Source organism: Ooceraea biroi, chromosome 14 (assembly GCF_003672135.1).
Source record: "Ooceraea biroi isolate clonal line C1 chromosome 14, Obir_v5.4, whole genome shotgun sequence".
Taxonomy (NCBI): domain Eukaryota; kingdom Metazoa; phylum Arthropoda; class Insecta; order Hymenoptera; family Formicidae; genus Ooceraea; species Ooceraea biroi.
In genome coordinates, this window is record NC_039519.1 from 1,404,687 (window position 1) to 1,425,685 (window position 20,999).

Below are 20,999 nucleotides of genomic sequence, written 5' to 3' on the forward strand. Positions count from 1 at the left end.
GACGGCGGCAACTCAGACGCCCCCCCTAAAAGCCAGTGGGATGCCGCGGAACAAAATTCATACGGCTGGTATGCCGTACGATACAGAGAAGAAGGTAAGTCGTACTTTTATGAATACATACACAGATTCCGCGCATTTGATAGCATACGGTAGCATTCTGTGTCACTCTCGCTCGGACAAGTTGAGTCGAGCGAGAGTGACACAGAATGCTACCGTATGCTACCAAATGGAATTGAGTATCGTAGTGCTCGGAATTAGATGCATATTTTGGCCCGATTTCTGAGGCGACGCCTACTATCCCCCCGCTGCTCCTTCAAGCACGGACAGATCGCGTGTGTGATACTGTTTTCTCAGGAGCGTCTCTAGATAAGAAATTTGTCGGAATCGTATGTTATACATTATTATTATTATTATTAGCTGGCATTCAAAACTCGAAAGTTCATAGCTGCAATTACCAAAGTTCGCCATCGATCCCTGTCCTGAGCTACTGCCTCCCAATCCCCACTCTCGGCGCCTATATCATTGAGATCCGACTGAATATTGTCTACCCATCTACGTCTTGGTCTACCTAACGGTCTCTTGCAATTTGGTCTACCCGTCATAATTTTATACGCGGTTCTATCCTTTTCCATACGTGCGACATGACCCGCCCACCTTAATCTGCGTGATTTAATTACATTAATTATATCCGGACTATCATAAAGTTTATGCAGCTCGACGTTGTGTAGCCTCCGCCATTCCCCCGTTTCCTCATCGCGTTTCGCCCCGAAAATTTTCCGTAATACCTTATTCTCGAAAACCCTAAATTTCTTTTCACCTTGTAAAGTAAGTGCCCACGATTCACTTCCGTACAAAGCTACTGGGAGAATAATGGTTCGATATATTCTAAGTTTTAAACGCTTAGATAATAACCGCGACTCAAGTAATTTACGGACCGAATAAAAGGCTGCATTTCCCGCGTTGATTCTTTTCTTAAGTTCTACCCCAGTATCGTTTCCCTGATTAATAATCGTTCCCAAGTATTTAAAATTGTCTATTCTTTCGAATATATTATCGCGAACCTGTAAATTATCGTTATCCTGATCCCTACTAGTTACCATGTATTTGGTCTTTTCCACACTAACCTGTAAACCGAGATATTTAGCATAATCTATCAATAATTCCGCATTTCTTATAATCGTTTCCTTATCGTCGCCTAGCCACGCAGTATCATCCGCATATGTTAAAACTTGAGTTTTACCGTTCAACTGCAGGCCATCCCCACTCTTCTGTACTTCTCTAATTGCATATTCTAAAACTAAATTAAATAAAAAAGGGGATAATGCATCGCCTCGTTTTAGCCCACTATGAATATCAAAAGTGTTTGAGATTTTGTTACCGACTTTTACTCTACCCTTTGTCTCTTTTAAACAAGTCTGAATTAAACTATTTAATTTTTTGGGTACCCCTATATAGGCCAGAATTTTAAACAGTGTCGTTCTGTTAATTGAATCGTATGCTTTTTTAAAATCTACATACAATTAATGGACTAGTTGACCAAATTCCCATTTTTTCTCTAAAATTTGTCGAAGAGTAAAAATCTGATCCGAAGTTGACCTATTTCTCCTAAATCTGCATTGATGATCCCCGATTATATCTTCTGCGTATGATGTCAATCTCGCGAGTAAAATGTTCGACAAAACCTTATAACAAGTTGATAAAAGAGAAATTCCACGATAATTATTGCAATCCATTTTGTCCCCCTTTTTAAAAATCGGAACTATCAACGATTCTGTCCATTGTTCCGGCAGCTCTTCTTTATTCCAAATAATTTTAACTAATTTATGAATTTCGTTCGTTAACTTCTTTCCCCCCAATTTTAATAGTTCTGCCGGAATCAAATCTATACCCGGAGCTTTGTAATTTTTGAGCCTTTTAATTGCATTTTTAGTTTCTAACACCGTCGGTTCGTCGATTAAAGGTTCCGCCGTATATACTTCTAAGTTTTCGACAGCCGGATCATTTTCAAATTGAACGTTTAACAGCTGATCAAAATAATTTTCCACGTATCCAAAATTCCTGCCGTGTCCGTAATTAAATTCCCGTTTTCGTCTCTGAGTATCTCCGTTTTAGGCTGAAACCCTTTTCTCCAGTTATTTATTCCTATATACATCCCGCGTACGTTTTTATTTCGACAGTTTTCATCGATCTCCTCTACCTTACGTTTTAAGTAGTGACGCTTCTTACTTCTAACTAAATCCCTGGCCGATTTACTACTTTTATTATATAGCTCTTTGTTAGTGTCCGATTTATCCGATAGCCATCTTAACCGCGCCTTAGTTCTTTCTTTAATCATGTTTTCGCATTCCGAATCAAACCACGGTTTATTTTTACTTCTTCTGCAATAACCGATCGTACTTTCCGCCGATTTAATCACAACATCCCGCACGTTTTCCCATTGCTTATTAACCGCGTTATCTTCCGTTTCGTCGACTTCTTCTAATGCCTCGAATCTATTAACTACTTCGACCGCGTATTTGACGCCGTTGTCTTCTTCCGCGAGATTACGTACGTTTATGCGCTTAATTCCGGCCGCCTGTTCTTTATTTTTCCTTGTCGAAAGACGCTCTCTAATTTTTGCAATGACGAGAAAATTATCTGAATCACAATCTGCCCCTCTGTACGACCTAACATCAAGAATATTCGTGTGTCGTCTCCTATCCACGAGAACATGATCGATTTGATTAATCGTATTTCCGTCCGGGGAAATCCACGTTTGCTTATGTATGTTTTTATGTTTGAAGCACGTGGTTTTGATAATCATATTCCTACCGGTCGCGAAGTTAATTACCCTATTACCATTTTCGTTGCTGCCATCGTGTAGGCTTTCCAATCCGATGGTCGGTTTAAAAATTTCCTCTTTACCAATTTTCGCGTTAAAGTCCCCTAACACGATTTTCATATAATCGCTTGGTAACTGATCTATGATGTGTTCGAGCTCGTCGTAAAATCCGTCTTTAATTTCGTCTTCCTTATCTTCGGTTGGCGCGTGTGCGTTTAATATCGCGATTTTATACTAACGACCTTGTACGATAAGTAACCCTAACCTTTCCTTGACGAACCTAATATTCCTGATCACGGACGTGATTTTGTTGTTAATCAAAAAACCGACGCCAAAACTATGGGTTTCCGACCCCCCATAGTGTAGTGTATACGCGCCCGAATTTACTGCCCCATTCCCGTCCCACCTAGTTTCTTGTAACGCGACGATCTCCGTTCTGTATCTCCCTACTTCCCGTATCATCATTTGAAACGCGCCCGGTCTATATAAGCTTCGAACGTTCCACGTACCTACCCTGATATCCCCCCCGTTTTTCGACTTTGTGCCGCATGAATTCCTCAAAGTACCCCTCACCCGGAGATCCGAACGGAGGGGTATTTTACCTCCGGAAAATTTTACCCCGAAAGAATTCATGGCGAAAGAATTCTGGTTGTTTCTTGATAATAGTCGTTTTACGGTGTGAGTTTATTAGACCTACACCCAACCCCCGAACAGGAGGGCCATTTCCAGTCGGCTGTCCGCGGCTGCTTATTCAATTTATTCGCAGCTAGCCCCACATAGAGGCCGTTCCTCTATCCGCAACCTGAGGACGCGCTGTGTCGTGGTGTCTGAGACCTACTCTCTTAGGGAGTTACTAAACCTAGTTAACCTACCCCTAAGACTAGCGGCTGTTGTGCTAGCACAGATGTTATACATTATTATCACAAATATTTATTTCTTATGTAAAGACGCTTCTGAGAAACAGCGTCATACGCGCGAACGACAGCCCGTTCGTCCGGCCCCAGGGGAGGAGGGCGGCAGCAGGGGAACAGTAGGCGTCGTCTCAGCAAACGGGCTCAGGAAATGTGCATGTAATGCCGAGCACTGCACTTACGCTTTACGTATGAGATTTTCTATGTATAAAAATGTAATGATATAATGCAATTTTATTTTCAGCGCAGGAAAGCTGCCGTTCAGCAGGCCCTCAAGAGGGAGAGAGAGAGGGTGGCACGCCGGCAGAAAGAAGGGACAGCGGCGGCTGGCTCACCGGCGCCGACGCCGCCGCCGCCACCGTCGCAAACAATCTACGTACCCCCCCGCCGCCGCCGCCGCCATCAATGTATCCGTACTACGCGCACGGATACCCGCCGCCGCCACCGCTATCGCGATAAATATATTTTAAAAATATATGTTTTTTAAATTATATATGGTGCAATTTTCTTTCCTTCTTTCTCCTTTTCTATTTCCTTCAATTTATCGTGTTTATCTATCCAAAGTCGTATCTTTTTTCTTTCGGTCAGACTCTCTCTCTCTCTTTCATCTTGTTTTTTAGTTTTGAAGTATCTACATATAGTGTATTTGTAGGAAACTACAAGGCTGCGGAATGTATTAATTTTCTTTGGTTTTATAATTAAAAATTGTATAAAAGTTATATGCTTTTGGAACAAAAGAAACAGCAATAATGAGCAAAGCTGGATGTCGTTACTTAATCCGATCCTTATTTATTAGAGTTCAAATATATATAAACGTTTCAGTTCCTATGTTGGACCATCTTCAGTATAACAAACGCAATCAATGCCAAGGTTGAAGTGATATATCAATGATTATAATTCTGTCAAATAAAGTTATTCCGTTATAAAACAAATACAAATTGCAAAAATATCGGATTTTGTACATCTTTTGGCCCTGAAAAGGACCGGTTAATGTATAGTCAATGTATATGATTAGGGTCGCTCGTTGATGTTACGTACCTGCGGTCGGTTCGCTGAATCACGAATGGATTCGATTATCTGGTTTGAAGGATAATGAATATTAGGTTGATGTTGTGCATAACCCATAAACCAGATAATAGAGGCAATGTGTGCACAGGTACCGACAGTGCGAGCACTGGATTTGCACGTGCAGTAATAGCCTTGTATAGGATCTTCATTTTCTTGATCGTTTTCGTCCTCATTTGTAGATTGATATGCGATCCAAAGCTGATGTTTTGCGGCATTACGGAAGCGAGAAAATACTCTTGCTCGCAAAAAACCCGGTTCTGGTAGTCTGTTCCTATCTCTTAACATTTCAATATGCAATTCTTCATCTTCATCTCTTTGTTTATCTTGAATGTACGATGGTGCAAGTTTTACTTGGTATACTCCGATGGTAAGGTTCTTTAGGTATTCAAGAGTTAAAACTGGAAAGTCTAATATTTCTTCAGCACTCAATCGAACCCATCTCTGAACGTTTCTGGTGGCGAGATTTTCAGCTTCAACCAAGGCTTTTACAACATTTGGTTCTCTCGCTTTCTGGAGTAATTGTTGGGCCAATTGAGCATTAGCTTCTCTCATAAAAATAAGAGGATGATATCTATTTATAATCGCTCCAGCTATTCTGTAAAAGTCGCCTACATGTGGAACATGCTGAATTTGCATTGTTTGCTGAAAGAATTTGAATATGGATTTAAGATGTCCATTCCTCGCTTCTACTAACCACCTTAACTTGGTAACTAAATGTGACTCGTTAGCATCTTCCGTTCCGAGTTGACGATCACCAGGTTCGAGGAGCGCCGGCATTTTCCATACAGTACCTAAGCGTTGAAGTAGTTCAGTAGAATCCCTGTATCCCCTATCAACTATAACAATATCATTTTCTTGTAACCATCTTCTCATTCTTTCTGCATCGGTTTCAAATTGATTTCGCAAGATAGCAGCATCGTTATTACGGGCATCAGAAAAATATGGTCCTTGGATGTCAAGTATATACCCGTCAGGGGCCACTATAAGGACAGGTTTAATTAAATGACGGCCCTTATGAACGCAGTATGATTGCCGAAGTACTCTAAAATTATTACTTTTCATGATAAAGGTGTAAGTACCATCAATAATAACAATAACACGAGGAATATTGGGTTCTGGATTAAACAGTTCATTAGCGAATTCTGTCACATGTCTTTCGATGTAATTTTCCCTTGTAATTGCGTCTAATCCAATATTACTGGGCACAAAACGCCTCATCAATGACTTCCTGACGGTAGCAACAGCCCTGCTTGCAGCTGGTCTGTCTGAGTACTGGAAAATACTTGCTAGAAATTTATCAGATAGCCCCTGATGCATTTTACACAAAAATGCTAGCAAGTCTTTCTTACTTACGGATCTATAGCCACCTTCACGACGAGGTACACTGTCGCAAAACGTAAATAACTCTCGAAACTGTTCTTTCGTCACAGGACAAAAACATTTAAACTCTTCATCAGTTATACTACTCTCATCTTCGATTCTCGTGATACTAATCGCCACCTCACGCAGACTTTGCAAGAATACTTGGAGTTCAGGTCCTCTAATAACATATGGTCTATTCACAAAACGTAATCTAAGCAATAAATGAGGTAAAAGTACATCCTTATCATTCAAATGATGTCTACATGACTTGACGTTTTCAGGAATAAAAATAGTAGTAGTGAGTATAAGCGGGTTCTGATCCACTTTTGGGGAGGGAGTAAGATAGGGCCTAACCCAGGTCAGTTATGACTCATGCGCGGTCCTAACCCATATCGGTTCTGAGTCAGCGGCGGCAGTCCAAACCGGGGGCGGGTGAGGGGGGGTATGACGTCACGAAGGGTATGTTTTATGACCCTGCGTCACTTTTCTATCTCTAATGTAGGGAAAATTTTCTAAGAATATGACGAACCGTCATATCTCTATTTGAGTGCCGACACTCGGCTGTTGGAATGTTTAACATGTTATAAGATGTAAAACATTTCAGCGGATAAGCGAAGTTGAGGGCATTTTTCAAACCTTATCATAATCTGCATGGTTCAGGTGATTGAGTGAGTGGTTATATGGGCAACCCGCTCCAAGTTCAATCCTGACATAGGTAAGTCATTTTTACATTACATCATATCGTCTAAACGTTTATCGCGAGTGGTACAGGACCTAGTATGGTATCATAATGCATTCGATAGCACGAAAAATATTTTTTTATCATAATGTACTCGATAGCATGAAAAAGTATTTTTATCTAAATCCTAAACTTTCTATCGGAAAATACAAAGGTGATATAGACTCGCTCGCTGTTGGAAGTTTATTACCTGCGATCCCAAATATTAACAACAAATCCCCTCCACCATCTAAAAATTCTAAATTTTGAAACTAATCTCTTTGCCACGCCCCCACCCACGCCTCCAACCAATCGCTTTACGCGATGTTTCCATCCATAAAATTCTAAATTTGTGGTAAACTCCTCCTCCCAAGATATTTCCCTAATATAAAAGAGTAAGGAGTTCGAGTAAAATTCTTTGTATGAAAAAATCTGCGTGAAAAGTGGTGTCTAAAATAGCGTCTCAAAATGGAACTCTATCAAATCGAAGAAGATGTTGCAGCAGAGTCATCGCAAGTAACAACATTGGGCGAATATTTCGCATGGGCGGAGCGATGTGAAGAATGCATCGAAAAATTAGAGGAACAATGCCGTGCTAAGCGTCCACGACTATCTCTAGGACGAAATCACTTGTTAGTGGCTCGAATCACGCAGCTCGAGGGATTGAAGAAAGAATTGGAAACACGTTTTATACATGTCGGCGGCGGTGACCACGCCGAACAGCCTTCCAACACAAAACTCTCTTGGCGAGAGATTGATACCGCGTTCAAAAACCGAATTCTCACCGGTGCGGTGATCAACGTGGATTACATCGACTCGCGACGATTCTTGGAGGACGCTCGTGATGTAGTGCTAGAGCATGTGCGCAACGCTATTGATAGACACAGCAATGTAAAAGTGAACACCATGTTCAATGGGGAGTTCGTGGCGGGTGAGAAGACCGCTAATAAAAGTATAAACACGAGAAATCGTGAACTCTTTAAGACATCGGATTTGCAAGAGTGGTTCACGCAATACGTGATCGAACCCACCCTAGCGTCTCTCGAGGAGTTCCAGGAGCGCGATAGCGGGTGGGCATTGTCGCGTATATTGAACTTGACCATCAACGTGAACAGACACAATCCGATGCACGCTGGATGTCGCATTAAATTACCGGAGAAGATAAAGAAGAAGAAAGCAGTGGTGAACGTGCAATCGAAGGACAATGCGTGCTTCGCGTGGTCGGTGATTGCCACTCTGTATCCAGCAGAAAGACACACGGAACGTCAATCTTCATATCCGCATTATACAACGGTGCTGAATCTCAAGGGCATAGAGTTTCCAGTGTCGTTGAAGCAAATAAAAAAATTTGAGCTTCTGAACGACATCTCGATAAATGTATATGCCATCCAGGAGAAGAAGAAGAAGGAAGAGGAAAAACTCATGATCGTGCCGATACGACTCGCTGATGAGAAGAAGTGCAAGCATGTGAACCTGCTATACATGCAGGATCCGCTTGACAACGTGGGACATTTCGCGTACATCAAGAATCTGTCTCGGCTGGTGAGCTCACAACTTAGCAGCAATAAACGAAAAAAATATATTTGTGATCGGTAAGTAGTGTTATTATACCTTTATATAATCAGCAAATACTTATGCATTGCTAGAATAAATTAAGTAACAAATCCATCCATTCTTGCAGATGTCTACATTATTTCTATACCAACGAGAAATTGGAGGCCCACACCGCGGATTGCCAACGAATGAATGACTGCGCCATCGTTCTGCCAAATGAAGAGGACAAGTGGTTAAGTTTCACCAACTACAACAGGAAGGAGAGAATACCGTTCGTCGTGTACGTCGATCTGGAATGTATCCTGCAGAAGACGGAGGAGGACGACCCGAAGCTGTACCATCGTCACCAGGTATTCAGCATCGGGTATTACGTGCGATGTAATTATGATGCGTCATTATCCGGATACCGATCCTGTCGCGATACCGACTGCATAGCGTGGTTCGTCGAGAAATTAAAAGATTTAGCGCATCGCGTGAAAGCAATTTTGTCTATAAATGTCCCCATGAAAAATCTAACACGAGACGAGTGTGAAAAGTATAATAGTGCAACGCATTGTTATATCTGCGAGAAACCGTTCGCGTTAGACGACACACGAGTATGCGATCATTGTCATCTCACCGGTCGGTACAGAGGTCCCGCACATTCTAATTGTAACTTAAATTACAAAGATTCCTATACCATTCCGATAGTGTTTCATAATTTATCCGGCTACGACTCACATTTTATCATTAAAGAAATAGCTACCGCGTTCGAGGGCGCTATCGATGTATGACCGATAAACAAAGAAAAATATATTTCCTTTAGAAAACATGTTAATGAGTCAGATGACAAAAATGGCGTAACCACGTGCAATTGCGGTTCATCGATTCATATAAATTCCTGAGCAGTAGCCTGGATAAGTTATCGTCATATTTAAATAAGGATAAACTCAGAATTGTACGATCCGAATTTGCGCACCTCTCTACCAACGACTTTGATTTACTTACGCGAAAGAGTGTGTTCCCGTACGAGTACGTGGATTGCACCGAAAAGTTGGAGGATACTCGCCTACCACCGCGCGAATCGTTTTATAGTTCACTAACCGGTAATACGGTATCCGAGAGCGATTACGCGCACGCTGTCAACGTGTGGCAACGGTTCATCATTCGAACGCTCGGCGAGTACAGCGATTTATACTTAAAAACGGATATCTTGTTGTTGGCCGACGTATTCGAGAATTTTCGCGATAGTTGCATCAACAGTTACGGTCTTGATCCTGCGTATTATTACACTTTGCCCGGTTTTACGTGGGACGCGATGCTCAAACATATGCGTATAAATTTTTAACTCCTTACCGATATTGATATGGTCATGTTCGTAGAACGTAGTATACGCGGCGGCCTGAGCCAATGTTCACACAGGTACGCGCAAGCTAACAATAAGTACATGCAGTCGTACGACCCATCGAAACCTTCATCTTATTTAATGTACTTTGATGTTAATAATTTATACGGATGGGCAATATGTCAGCCACTGCCCTATGCGAACTTTCGATGGGTCGATGACACTTCCAATTTCAACATGATCGCTGTCACTCCCGATTCGCCAAAAGGATACGTACTCGAAGTCGATCTCGAGTATCCGCGACATCTCCATGACGCGCACGCTGACCTACCGTTCTGTCCGACGCGCGATAAGCCGCCAGGCAAACGGCAGGATAAGTTGATCGCAACTTTATGCGATAAGAAGCGGTACGTTATTCATTACCGCAATCTACAACAGTGTACGCGTCACGGTCTTCGCATCACAAAAATTCATCGCGTCTTAGAATTTGCACAATCTCCATGGCTCCGCGAGTACATCGAACTGAACACGCGATTTAGGGCAGCAGCTAAAAATGATTTCGAGAAAAATTTATATAAACTGATGAATAACGCGGTATTCGGAAAAACCATGGAGAACGTGCGCAATCACGTGGATGTAAACTGTTAGCGAAATGGAACGGAAGGTACGGCGCGGAGACAATGATCGCAAAACCGAATTTCCATAGTCGCAGCGTCTTTTCGGAAAACCTGGTCGCGATCGCAATGCGTAAGCTTGAGGTGAAGTTCAACAAACCGATCTACGTGGGTATGTGCATCCTCGATATATCCAAGGTCTGTTTGTACGAGTTTCATCACGAGTACATGTTACCTCTTTATCATGATAAATGCAAAGTTGTGTACACGGATACCGATAGTTTAATTTACCATATCGGATGTGATGATGTATACGAGCAAATGAAACGCGACATTCCGAGATTCGATACAAGCGATTACGCGTCCGACAACATATATAATATTCCGCTCGTGAACAAAAAAGTACCAGGTTTAATGAAAGATGAGAACAATGGCGCGATAATGACCGAATTCGTTGGACTTAGAGCGAAAATGTACGCTTTGAAGGTAGATGGTAAAAAAGATACGAAGAAAGCGAAAGGTGTTAAGACCAATGTAGTCGCACGAACAATAACGTTCGACGATTACATGCAGTGTTTGAAAGACCGCATAGAAATGACTCGAGATCAATCCCGTATACAGTCAAAGCTGCATAACGTGTACACCGTTAACGAGACGAAAATCGCTCTGAGTCCGCATGACGATAAACGATACATCGTACCCAAGTCTACAAACACCTTACCATGGAGACATTACCGCGTACCGTTATAAAATATGTATCATAGGATAATAATAAAGAGTTGTATTTCATTGTATTTTCTTATATTTTCATATGTTGTATACATCATATTGTTATATATCCTTATGTTTGTGAAGAAAGAAATAAATGTATTAAACAGCTTTGTCCTTGTGTATCCATGAATTGTGCGTCCATCGAATCCCAGCCACTTCACATAGACCTTGTCACCTCTCCTGCGCAGTATTTTCTCCACGAGATACACGTTCGGATACCTCGCACGATGCAACTCGTGCTCATAGAACGCTCCAGAGATAGATTTTCCACGATAATCCTCGAGTATATAGGTCACGGGATTGGTATGTTGCACTTTGACGATCTTAAACACCTCGGTGGTCCAATTTGGTGTGTAGCCCTTTTCAAAGACCGTCTTGTACTTGCTGACGCGTACCGAGTCGCCTACTTTGAACCTGGCTAGACCCGCTATCTTTATCGCGCTGTACACCATACTCAAGAGTCTCTCAGCGTCCGCGGGGGTAACGTCGGCGGGTCGCATGCCGATCGTTCGATGTTTTCGGGTGTTGTACTCCGCAACGAGCCGCGGTAGCGCGTCGACCCACTTGTAATTTCCGTTGAGCGTAAACATCTTCCACATGTTATTCTTCAACGTTCGGTTGAATCGCTCGACGATCGAAGCTTTCAACACCGAATACGTGGAGTAGTGATTGATGTTATGTTTCCGCATGAGTCGTTGTACGTCAGTATTGTAAAATTCCTTTCCCTGGTCGGTTTGCAAGTTTTTCGGATATCTCTTGCTCTCTCGAATTATCCCGGCGATCGTAGCAGCTACCTCACTTCCACCTTTGCTCTTGAGTGGCACGGCCCATGCGTACTTGCTCAGCACGTCGATGACAGTAAGTATATAATAGTATCCTCTGTTGACATGAGAATACGGACGCATCTCAACGAGGTCAGCTTGCCACAGATCGTCAAATCCACACACAATGACGCGTCTTCGTGGAAAATTCCTTCTCACTGGTGCATGTAGTTCTTCGACGAGTCGACGCTTTTCGAAACATTTGACAGCAGATTTCACCGATGTCATATCGTAGAGAGTGAAGAGCTATCGACCAATCAGCTCGTAATGACGTTTTCCAATACACTGTTGCGTTTATATTTAATTTTTCGGATGCTTCGATCGGAGCTCCATTATAGCATTTTATGCCTCGTCAACGATCTCACAATGGCCGATCTCTCCCCCCATATCATATCGTTAAATTTTTTTGAGCTGCATTAATCTCTTCTTGCTCATGCTTCATGCTTCGTGTTCCATCGTTGAATTCTTTTTGATATGCATCCAAACGGGTGTTAACGTTTTGGAAACGCTCAATGAAGCCTACCTCTGTATCGTTGATTCTGTTTGACACATGACTTATAAGCGTACTGTAAACGGTAGGGAATCTTTTATCCATCTTATCTATTTTTTCATTTAATTCAGCGACTCTTCTATCTATTTTCCGGTCAAGACTGTCTCGGTAGAAATCTAACATGGCGATTTTTTTCTGCATATCGATGATTTCTTTCTCGAGCTCTTCATGTTTAACTCCTAAAGTATCGATGCTCTTCTCCATATTAGATTTCGTAGCAATGTTATCACTCGTCTGAAATAACGTTTCAGACTCGTTGATCGTCATCTTCGCGTTACAAGTAACACCGCTCGATTGACTCACGTGTTCAATGGTACGTTCAATTTATAATGATATCAGCCTCGCGAAGTTCGTTCCACGTTCTTAAAACTTGCGTTCTCGTTCGTTCCATGTTCTTGACTCGTTCGTTCCACGTTGTTGAGCCGTTTATACACGTTCGATATACGTTCAAACACGTTCGTTAGCCGTTGTTGAGCCGTTTATACACGTTCGATATACGTTCAAACACGTTCGTTAGCCGTTGTTGAGCCGTTTATACACGTTCGATATACGTTCAAACACGTTCGTTAGCCGTTGTTGAGCCGTTTATACACGTTCGATACACGTTCAAACACGTTCGAAAGCCGTTCGCTATCTGTTCAAACACTTTCGTTAGCCGTTCAAACACGTTCGATATACGTTAGTTCCACGTTCTTAAAACTTGCGTCCTCGTTCGTTCCATGTTTTTGACTCGTTCGTTCCACGTTCGATACACGTTCAAACACGTTCGTTAGCCGTTGTTGAGCCGTTTATACACGTTTGATACACGTTCGATGTGAGTGACGTCGACGGATTGAGTCATCCTGACGATACACGAATCAATTTATTATGAGACCAGCTTCTCGAAGTTCCTCGATGATCGACAGCATCTCGTTGTCGTGAGAGTTGTTTCCGGCCTGACGCGAAGCGTTGAGCAATCGTAGACGCTCTACCAGCTCGTTGGGATCGTCCCAGTGCACGTAATCGATCGCATTGTCGTTCAGTGTCATAGCGCGGGGTAATCCTCTTCCGGATTTCGTCTTAGGTTCAGTTGGTAGTAACGGTGCGATTATGTACTTGTACTTGTGTCCCCTGTTACTCTTTACCTGACCTCGCGCGATGTGATCGCGTCTATACGCGTTCGTCACCAGCAACATGCTCTTGTACTTTTCCAAATCGTCAACCGTGTACGCGATGTCATCGGGAATTCTCTTGAAAACCAGCTCGTAAAGACCTGGTGTACCTTTGTATCGAACATTGTCGAGAATTATGTGATCTTCATGGTCTACGTCGAACGGTTTACAACCGAACTTCATTCCATCGTTGCTCAAATAAACTCCGTAAACGTTATCTATGTCTTTGTCACCGCGTATGACAGCCCCGATGAACTTTTGGCCCAGTGGACCCAATTGAGTTCGCAACGCTTCTTGACCCTCTAGCGTTTGTACTTCTCGTTGAACGGACGTTGCGAACGATTAGTTCGTGGTTTCGAAAACGTTCTCGTCCTCGGTTGGAAGATTCATCGGTGGTTGGATCGTCGTACGCGGCGTAGAGGTTATCGTTGGCGCATCCGGTGCATCGCTCGATTTGGTTCGAGGCTGTTTCGATTTATGTGATTCGTGATCCGACGAGCCGTTCACTAGTTTCCTCTTTACCTTACTCCTTATCACATTCTTCTTCTCACGCTTCGGGGCGCGTAGTATTTCAAGCCCTACGTCCGGCTCGCGCTTCAGGGTGCGGGATACTTCAACCGCCACGTCCTTCACCGCGCGCGTGCTCGAGTTGTCAATGATCTTTTGCAGTGGTTCGATAATAGGTCCGAGATGTGTCCTCACAGCGATATCGTCATCGATCATACCGGTCTTCAGAGCATGATGTTTCTTGCGGATTGATTCGCTCGTTTTCTCAATCGCCCTCGCGATTTTTTCACGCTCACGAATATCGCTGCTCCCAACCATGTTGTCGATCGTTCGCGTTTCACCCCGACAGGATATCGACAACGACTAACCGCTCTGCGGTACCGCAAATTCGTTAAATCCTCTTCTGTACCGCCCGTTAGTAAGCGCACTATCCTTGTCTATCACTAAGAATCCATACTCGCGTTGCCAACAACTGTGACACAATGAACAAAAATCACCGTACGGCATGTCGGTATTCACGTGATCATTATACACGTGTTTCAAGTTGGTACCATCCTGTTTGAACAGGATCAGCAGGTTCGCGTTGTCGCGTATAAGATGTTTCGGTATTCTCGCATACGTCTGACATAGATAGAAGGAGTCGACGTTCGAGTGACGTCCCATCGAGAAGTATTCTCTCACCGTATCTTGCTTATCACACGCCACGTCATCAAAGATGAAGATCGAGTTTGGACGTGCCTCGCACGGTGGAATGACGTCACTGTTATTGGAGAACGTAAAGTAACCGATTTCATCGATTGACATCATCAGATTCTCTAGGTACTGATATTTCAGCTGCTGTAACGACTTCGAGTACACGTACACGTTCTCGAAACGTACACCGTGCGGACTTTCCAGTAAGCTTATCAGAACATTGGTTTTACCGCAGTTCGAGGGACCGCAGATGATCACGCGTATAGTGGTCGGCAGCATCGGGCCATGTTTACGTATCGCCTCATTGTCACCCATCTGTCGTAATCTGTCGTCGCAGTTTGTAACCCGTATCGTCAATGGTTGCCGCACGAATCTCATTTTGCCACTGCTAGGTGCGGAGTCACACTCGTATTTATAGGTGTGTGAAACCGCGGATCGCTCAGTGTCAAAATGTTTGTCACGCTGACGAGTCCTTCCGATATACTTGATTTAACCGCTGAGCAGTTACAATTTGTGCCAAAGGTAGTTCTACTGCAAGTGTGTGGGAACTATATCGAACACGTGTGGAACAAGCTCCCGGAACATATAAAGGTGGATGCAGAGATGCAGACTTACCGCCATTGTTACGAACATTACAATCAACCGTGGCAACGAACGCACATCGACGGTCCGGCACCGTTGATTAGGAATTGTTGTGAATGTCAGCGCTCGCGACGAACGAATCAGTGAAAGGCGGAAGTCTGCTGAATCGTGCGATAAACGCGCTTCCTTTCGAGCTGCACATCCCCGGCTATCAGTTTTGCGGTCCGGGTACGCGACTCGCGAAACGGTTAGCCAGAGGTGATCCGGATATAAATCCATTGGACGCAGCGTGCCGCGAGCACGACATAGCGTATTCTCGGAGTAGAGATCTCACTGAGAGACACGCGGCGAATAGGATACTCGCCAAGAGAGCGCGAGAACGTGTTTTCGCGAGGGATTTGACTCTGGGAGAGAGAGCCGCCTCCACGGCTGTCTGGACAGCGATGAAGGCCAAGACGAAGTTCGGTATGGGTCTAAGGACGATGAAGAAGAAGACGACGAAGAAAAGAACGACGAAGCAACGGATACTTCCGATAGCGAAACGCGGCGGTGTATTGCCGATTCTACCGATGTTGGGTACGCTCGGATCGTTGGCCGCCGGGGCAGCGGGGATCGCTAAAGCGGTGAACGACAACAAAGCCGTGCAGCGTCAACTGCAAGAAATGCATCGTCACCATCGCGCGATGGAAGGTCGCGGACTGTATCTCGCCCCGTACAAACGAGGACAGGGTGCAGTAACGAAGAAAAAGAAAAAAAACGTCAAAAAGGCGTTAAAGATGCCTGCGGGTGTAACCAACGTGCAATTGGATCAACTGGCAAGGCGTATGCGCGTGCCTTTCTTTCGCGGTGTTTTCATGCGTAATGGGTTACCGATGGGTGGTGTACGTCGAAATGAGAGCGGTATCGTGAATTTAGATGATGCGGATGGCCCCGGTACTCATTGGGTAGCGTATGCAAAGAGAGGCGACCGCGTCCTATATTTCGACAGTTTCGGTAATCTTCAACCTCCCAAGGAACTGGTGCGCTATTTCGGAGATGCGGTGAAGATTCAATACAATCGTACATCATATCAAACGTATGACCAGAGTATCTGCGGACAGATGTGTCTAAGGTTTCTCCAAACGGTCGATGATCAATATGAATTTAAAGCCTAACGAGGTGCTTTGAATATTCAGTATTCGCTGGATGGTTTCTTCTTCATCATGTCTCTGACACTTACGCTGACCGGGAGGAGCAGTATCCTCACGGCAAACTACTTTCCAGCCATAGATTTGAGCGATGGTGATTACGAACTCGGTCTGGTTGTCTTCGAAACGTATCACACAATACCAAACGTGAACGCTTCGAACAATAAATTCTACTTTGATGAAGACGATATGGAGATTACGATTCCCGATGGATCATATGAATTGAACACCATAAACCAATATCTAAAACGCACGCTCATACACTCACAACATGTGAAACGTCCCATCGATGGTGCACGGCGCAGCGTCACGCATCTAACGAAACGAGTGGACGACAATGATGATGATTATCCGATAGTACTGCGCGCTAATCACAGCACGATGAAGAGTGAAATCAAGTGCGCATACAGAGTGAATTTCAGCAAACCTAATAACATAGGATCGCTGCTAGGATTCTCTGCGAATCGTATCTTACAACCGGGAAAATGGCACGAATCGGATGTATCGATAAAAATAATAAATGTAAACATTATTCGTGTGGAATGCAGCGTGACTGCCGGTGCATACAGCAATGGCAGACGAGTGCACACGATACATGAATTCTCACCGAGGGTGGAACCCGAATATAAAATATCAGAAACGTCTGCGCAGATCATTTACCTTCCGATCGTCGTCAGGAGCGTTACGGAGCTAACGATACGCGTTGTAGATCAAGAAGGACGACTACTCGATTTTCGCGGCGAGGAGATTACCATTAGATTACACGTGCGGCGGCGGCAGTAAGAGTAACGGAACGTGGAAGCGTTGGTGATGCTCGTGTTAAACGACAATTTTGCGAGAGGTAATATTTTTCCGAGGAAGTCAATTGCTGTTACGGTATCGAGTGATAATACAACTCAACAACCTGATAAAAGAAGGAAGCTCACCGCATCGAACGTGGCATTTTTGAGATCTTTGGGTTTCGCAGTACGAAATATCTAAAATGACAGAGATTCTCAACATCGGGGACAAGCCGATCTTTGATGATCGCATCATCAAGATCGAGACTCACACGTACAATTCGTATGCCAACACAACGTTTGGATACAGCGATGAGATACGAATACCCATACAGCAGCAGGATCTGTACACGTTACCATGCGAGAGTTTTCTCTACGTCGAGGGTAAATTAACGATAAAGAAACCCGCAGCGAATAAGCATGTGGTATTGGAGAACAATTGCGTGGCGTTCATGTTCGATGAGATTCGTTATGAACTCAACGGTGTGGACATTGATCGCAGCAGAAACGCTGGAATAACCTCCACTCTGAAAAACTATGTATCTCTGACGGCATCAAGGAATGGGATGTTGAAGAATGCTGGATGGGATATCATGAATTTTTCAAACGGCGAAGAGGGTCACTTCAACTTTTGCGTACCGCTTAGCATGCTGCTGGGATTTTGTGAAGACTACAGACGTGTGGTGATTAATGCACGTCATGAATTGATTCTCATACGATCGCGCAACGACAACAATTGTCTAAGAGGAGATGCTGAGATCCAGCCCGAGATTGAATTACTCAAAGTACAGTGGCGTATGCCCCACGTCGCATTGAACGAGATCAACAAGCTGGCTATGCTACGAACTCTGGAGAGTGGAAGATTTCTGAGCATGAGTTTCCGCTCGTGGGATCTGCAAGAATTTCCTCTGCTGCAGAGTACAACTAAGCATTCATGGACCGTCAAGGCAACAACGCAACTCGAGAAGCCGCGATACGTCATCTTTGCATTGCAAACTGGTCGAAAGAATAATATAACGAGATCGATAACTCGATTCGACGATTGCAAATTAACTAACGTGAAACTTTATCTAAACTCGGAATTTTATCCATACGACAATTTGAACCTCGATTTCAACAAGAAGAGATATGCCATCCTGTATGATATGTACGCGCGGGTTTCCAAATCGTATTATGGAGGCAATCATGATGAGGTGTTTCTTCCCATCGACAAATTTGGATTTTGCGGTTCCTTCGCCGTCATCGATTGTTCGCAACAAAGCGAATCTGTGAAGACTGCCACCGTCGACGTGCGATTAGAGTTCGACTGCATGGAAGACATACCGGCGAATACTACAGCCTACTGTCTCATCATACACGATCGCGTGGTCGAATACAGCCCGTTGACCAACGTTGTGCGCAGAATCACTTAAGCGCGCGATAACATCGAGAACCTGATATATAAAACATCTGTGATTCATCGAGAACGATTGTAGTCGTCTTCTTCTCGACGCGTTGATACAACAACAGCCATGTCCGTGCCAACATTTGTGGATCTGCAAGGCTTCATCGTCGGCGGAAACTTTGTCGTGAAGGAGTTTACCGTGCTGAGAAATGGAAATATTCTCTCTCACTACATTTTTGGACCCTGCGGACCATGGCGCGGTCTCACTAGAGCGGAGAGATCGCAAGCCTCTTGGCTGACGGCGCATCATCATGGAATACAATGGGAGGATGGAACGACTCCATACTGCTGGGCCAGGCGTTTGATCACGAAGACGGTAATGGACGATGACGATGACGATGACGAAGCATCACCCATCGTATATGTCATGGGACTCGAGAAACGAGAATGGTTGCGGAATCTGCTTCTGGATGACGATATCTACATCGAGACTATTGATGCTCACTACGAGGACATACCACCGTTGAATAAGCTGGACGTTATGCACACTTTACGTTGTAACAAACATGTATCACACTGCGCTTTGCAAAATGTATTTAAAATGTTCAACTGGTGGTCTCAACAAAAAAATAAAATATATTATGTATAAAATACGTTTTCCATTTTTTTTACTTCCTTTTCTCCTTCTTTTACAGTAAAGAACCCCCTCCCCAATTGTTGTAAAGAATCCCCTCCCCTGTGGTAAATAATCGTATACACGTTCGAACCTGTTCGCACACGTTTAGTTTAGATAATTCACTCCCCTGTTGCGGTAAAGAATCCCCTCCCTATGGTAAAGAATTGTATATATACGCGTTCAGACGTGTTCGCGCACATTCAGTTTTACATCTGCCACAGCGTGTGAAAAACCTCGATTCTAACCAGCAGCAATGTATACCGGTTAGGAGAGCAGCAGCAGCATGAACTATTACGTTCCATACGTTCCGCCTCATGATGCTGAAACTCCATCGAAAAAATGTACCACGTAAGTTACAGAATTCTCCATTGTCTTATACTTTGATTTTTTAATTTATGGAGAAAGTATTTTTACTCATGATTTTTTTTCCATAGCGTTTTACCCGCACGTCGCGCGATTCGCATACTGAGCAGGCGATATGCACTGACGGCTATGTGGTATAAGTACTTGGAAATTGGCATCAACGTTGGTCCGTCGAGCTATGTCGAGATTGCGATAGGAGATAATCGAGGGAACGAGTTGATCCTGTCTCTCGAAACGTGGAAAGGACTCTACGAACAGCGATGGGATATTCAGAACCGTCTCCGCAAGGATGTTCGCGACCGCCCTATCAGCGTTGGACCGTTGACGGTGCGAATCAGTGAGAGTCCAGTATCTGATACAAAACTCATATGTCTGGGATCATCTAACGTACGTTTGGCGATGACCGAATCGACGTTCTTCACCATGTTCAACCTGGACCGATGTATCAATTTGATGTTCGACCGCTTGAACCATATGGTCGATAAAGTCGACACAAAGTTCACACAATTTTCAAACATGGTGTCCACCAACCCTAAAAATGTATCGAACGCCATACGCGCCAGCGATTGTTTCGATGAGAATCACATTATAGATTGTGAACTGTTGGCTCTATTTTTTTAGCAAGCTACAGATATAACTTGTAAAAATATTATTATTATTATTAATAAAAATACTGTTCTAAGCATAAATTGTAATATTATTTTTTCTACACCTATTTCCCATTTTCCTCACGAGTGCATCTATGAGACATTCAAAGTATTAACTCTTAAAGGGAAGCTGTAGTCATCTATATTACTAACATGAGTGATTTTTATGGGGATCTTGAAGTATCCCGTATTACCGACGAAATAGATGTCATTTTTTAAAAAAATCTTTTTATCAGTAAAAAAGAAAAAATTCTATTTATTAATTTTCTATAACGTTTTTTTATGGGAATCAAATCTTTAGAGTGTGTAGAATTAGGAGCAAAAAGATTTTTAACGAAGATATGAGCAAAAGTACAGCGCAAGATTAGGTCTTTAGCATGCGAAGGAATGGACGAGGTGATGGAGGTAGCGAATAAATTGATGTGGATGGTATTATTTTTATATAATTTTTTTATTTTATATAATTTTTATTTTACATAATATTATATAATTTTATATATATATACACACATAAAA

General features: G+C 43.3%; 3 protein-coding genes across 3 annotated transcripts; 2 read left to right on the top strand and 1 right to left on the bottom strand.

Annotated features, from left to right (window-relative positions):
- Window positions 1-413: 413 nt before the first annotated feature.
- LOC113563426 lies at window positions 414-3,454 on the bottom strand. The gene is given in 3 exon segments (XM_026975072.1): window positions 414-998; window positions 1,062-1,297; window positions 2,023-3,454. Coding segments are annotated over 3 exon segments (2,253 nt in total).
- Window positions 3,455-7,777: 4,323 nt separating this feature from the next.
- On the top strand, window positions 7,778-9,207 carry LOC113563427. The gene is made up of 2 exons (XM_026975073.1): window positions 7,778-8,472; window positions 8,562-9,207. Exons 1-2 carry the CDS (start codon window positions 7,787-7,789, stop codon window positions 9,205-9,207), a joined length of 1,332 nt encoding a protein of 443 aa, XP_026830874.1. The 5' UTR covers window positions 7,778-7,786.
- Window positions 9,208-17,616: 8,409 nt separating this feature from the next.
- LOC113563428 lies at window positions 17,617-18,825 on the top strand. Its single transcript, XM_026975074.1, has one exon. The coding sequence runs from the start codon at window positions 17,617-17,619 to the stop codon at window positions 18,823-18,825; it is 1,209 nt and encodes a 402-aa protein (XP_026830875.1).
- The last annotated feature ends 2,174 nt before the right edge of the window (window positions 18,826-20,999 follow it).

What these genes read in the sequence shown, in the direction of transcription:
- LOC113563428 (XM_026975074.1), top strand. Translation starts at nt 17,617, where the DNA reads ATGACAGAGATTCTCAACATCGGGGACAAGCCGATCTTTGATGATCGC.
- LOC113563427 (XM_026975073.1), top strand. Translation starts at nt 7,787, where the DNA reads ATGTTCAATGGGGAGTTCGTGGCGGGTGAGAAGACCGCTAATAAAAGT. An exon ending in AAAAAATATATTTGTGATCG is followed by an intron (nt 8,473 to 8,561) that starts GTAAGTAGTGTT and finishes CCATTCTTGCAG; the next exon opens with ATGTCTACATTATTTCTATA.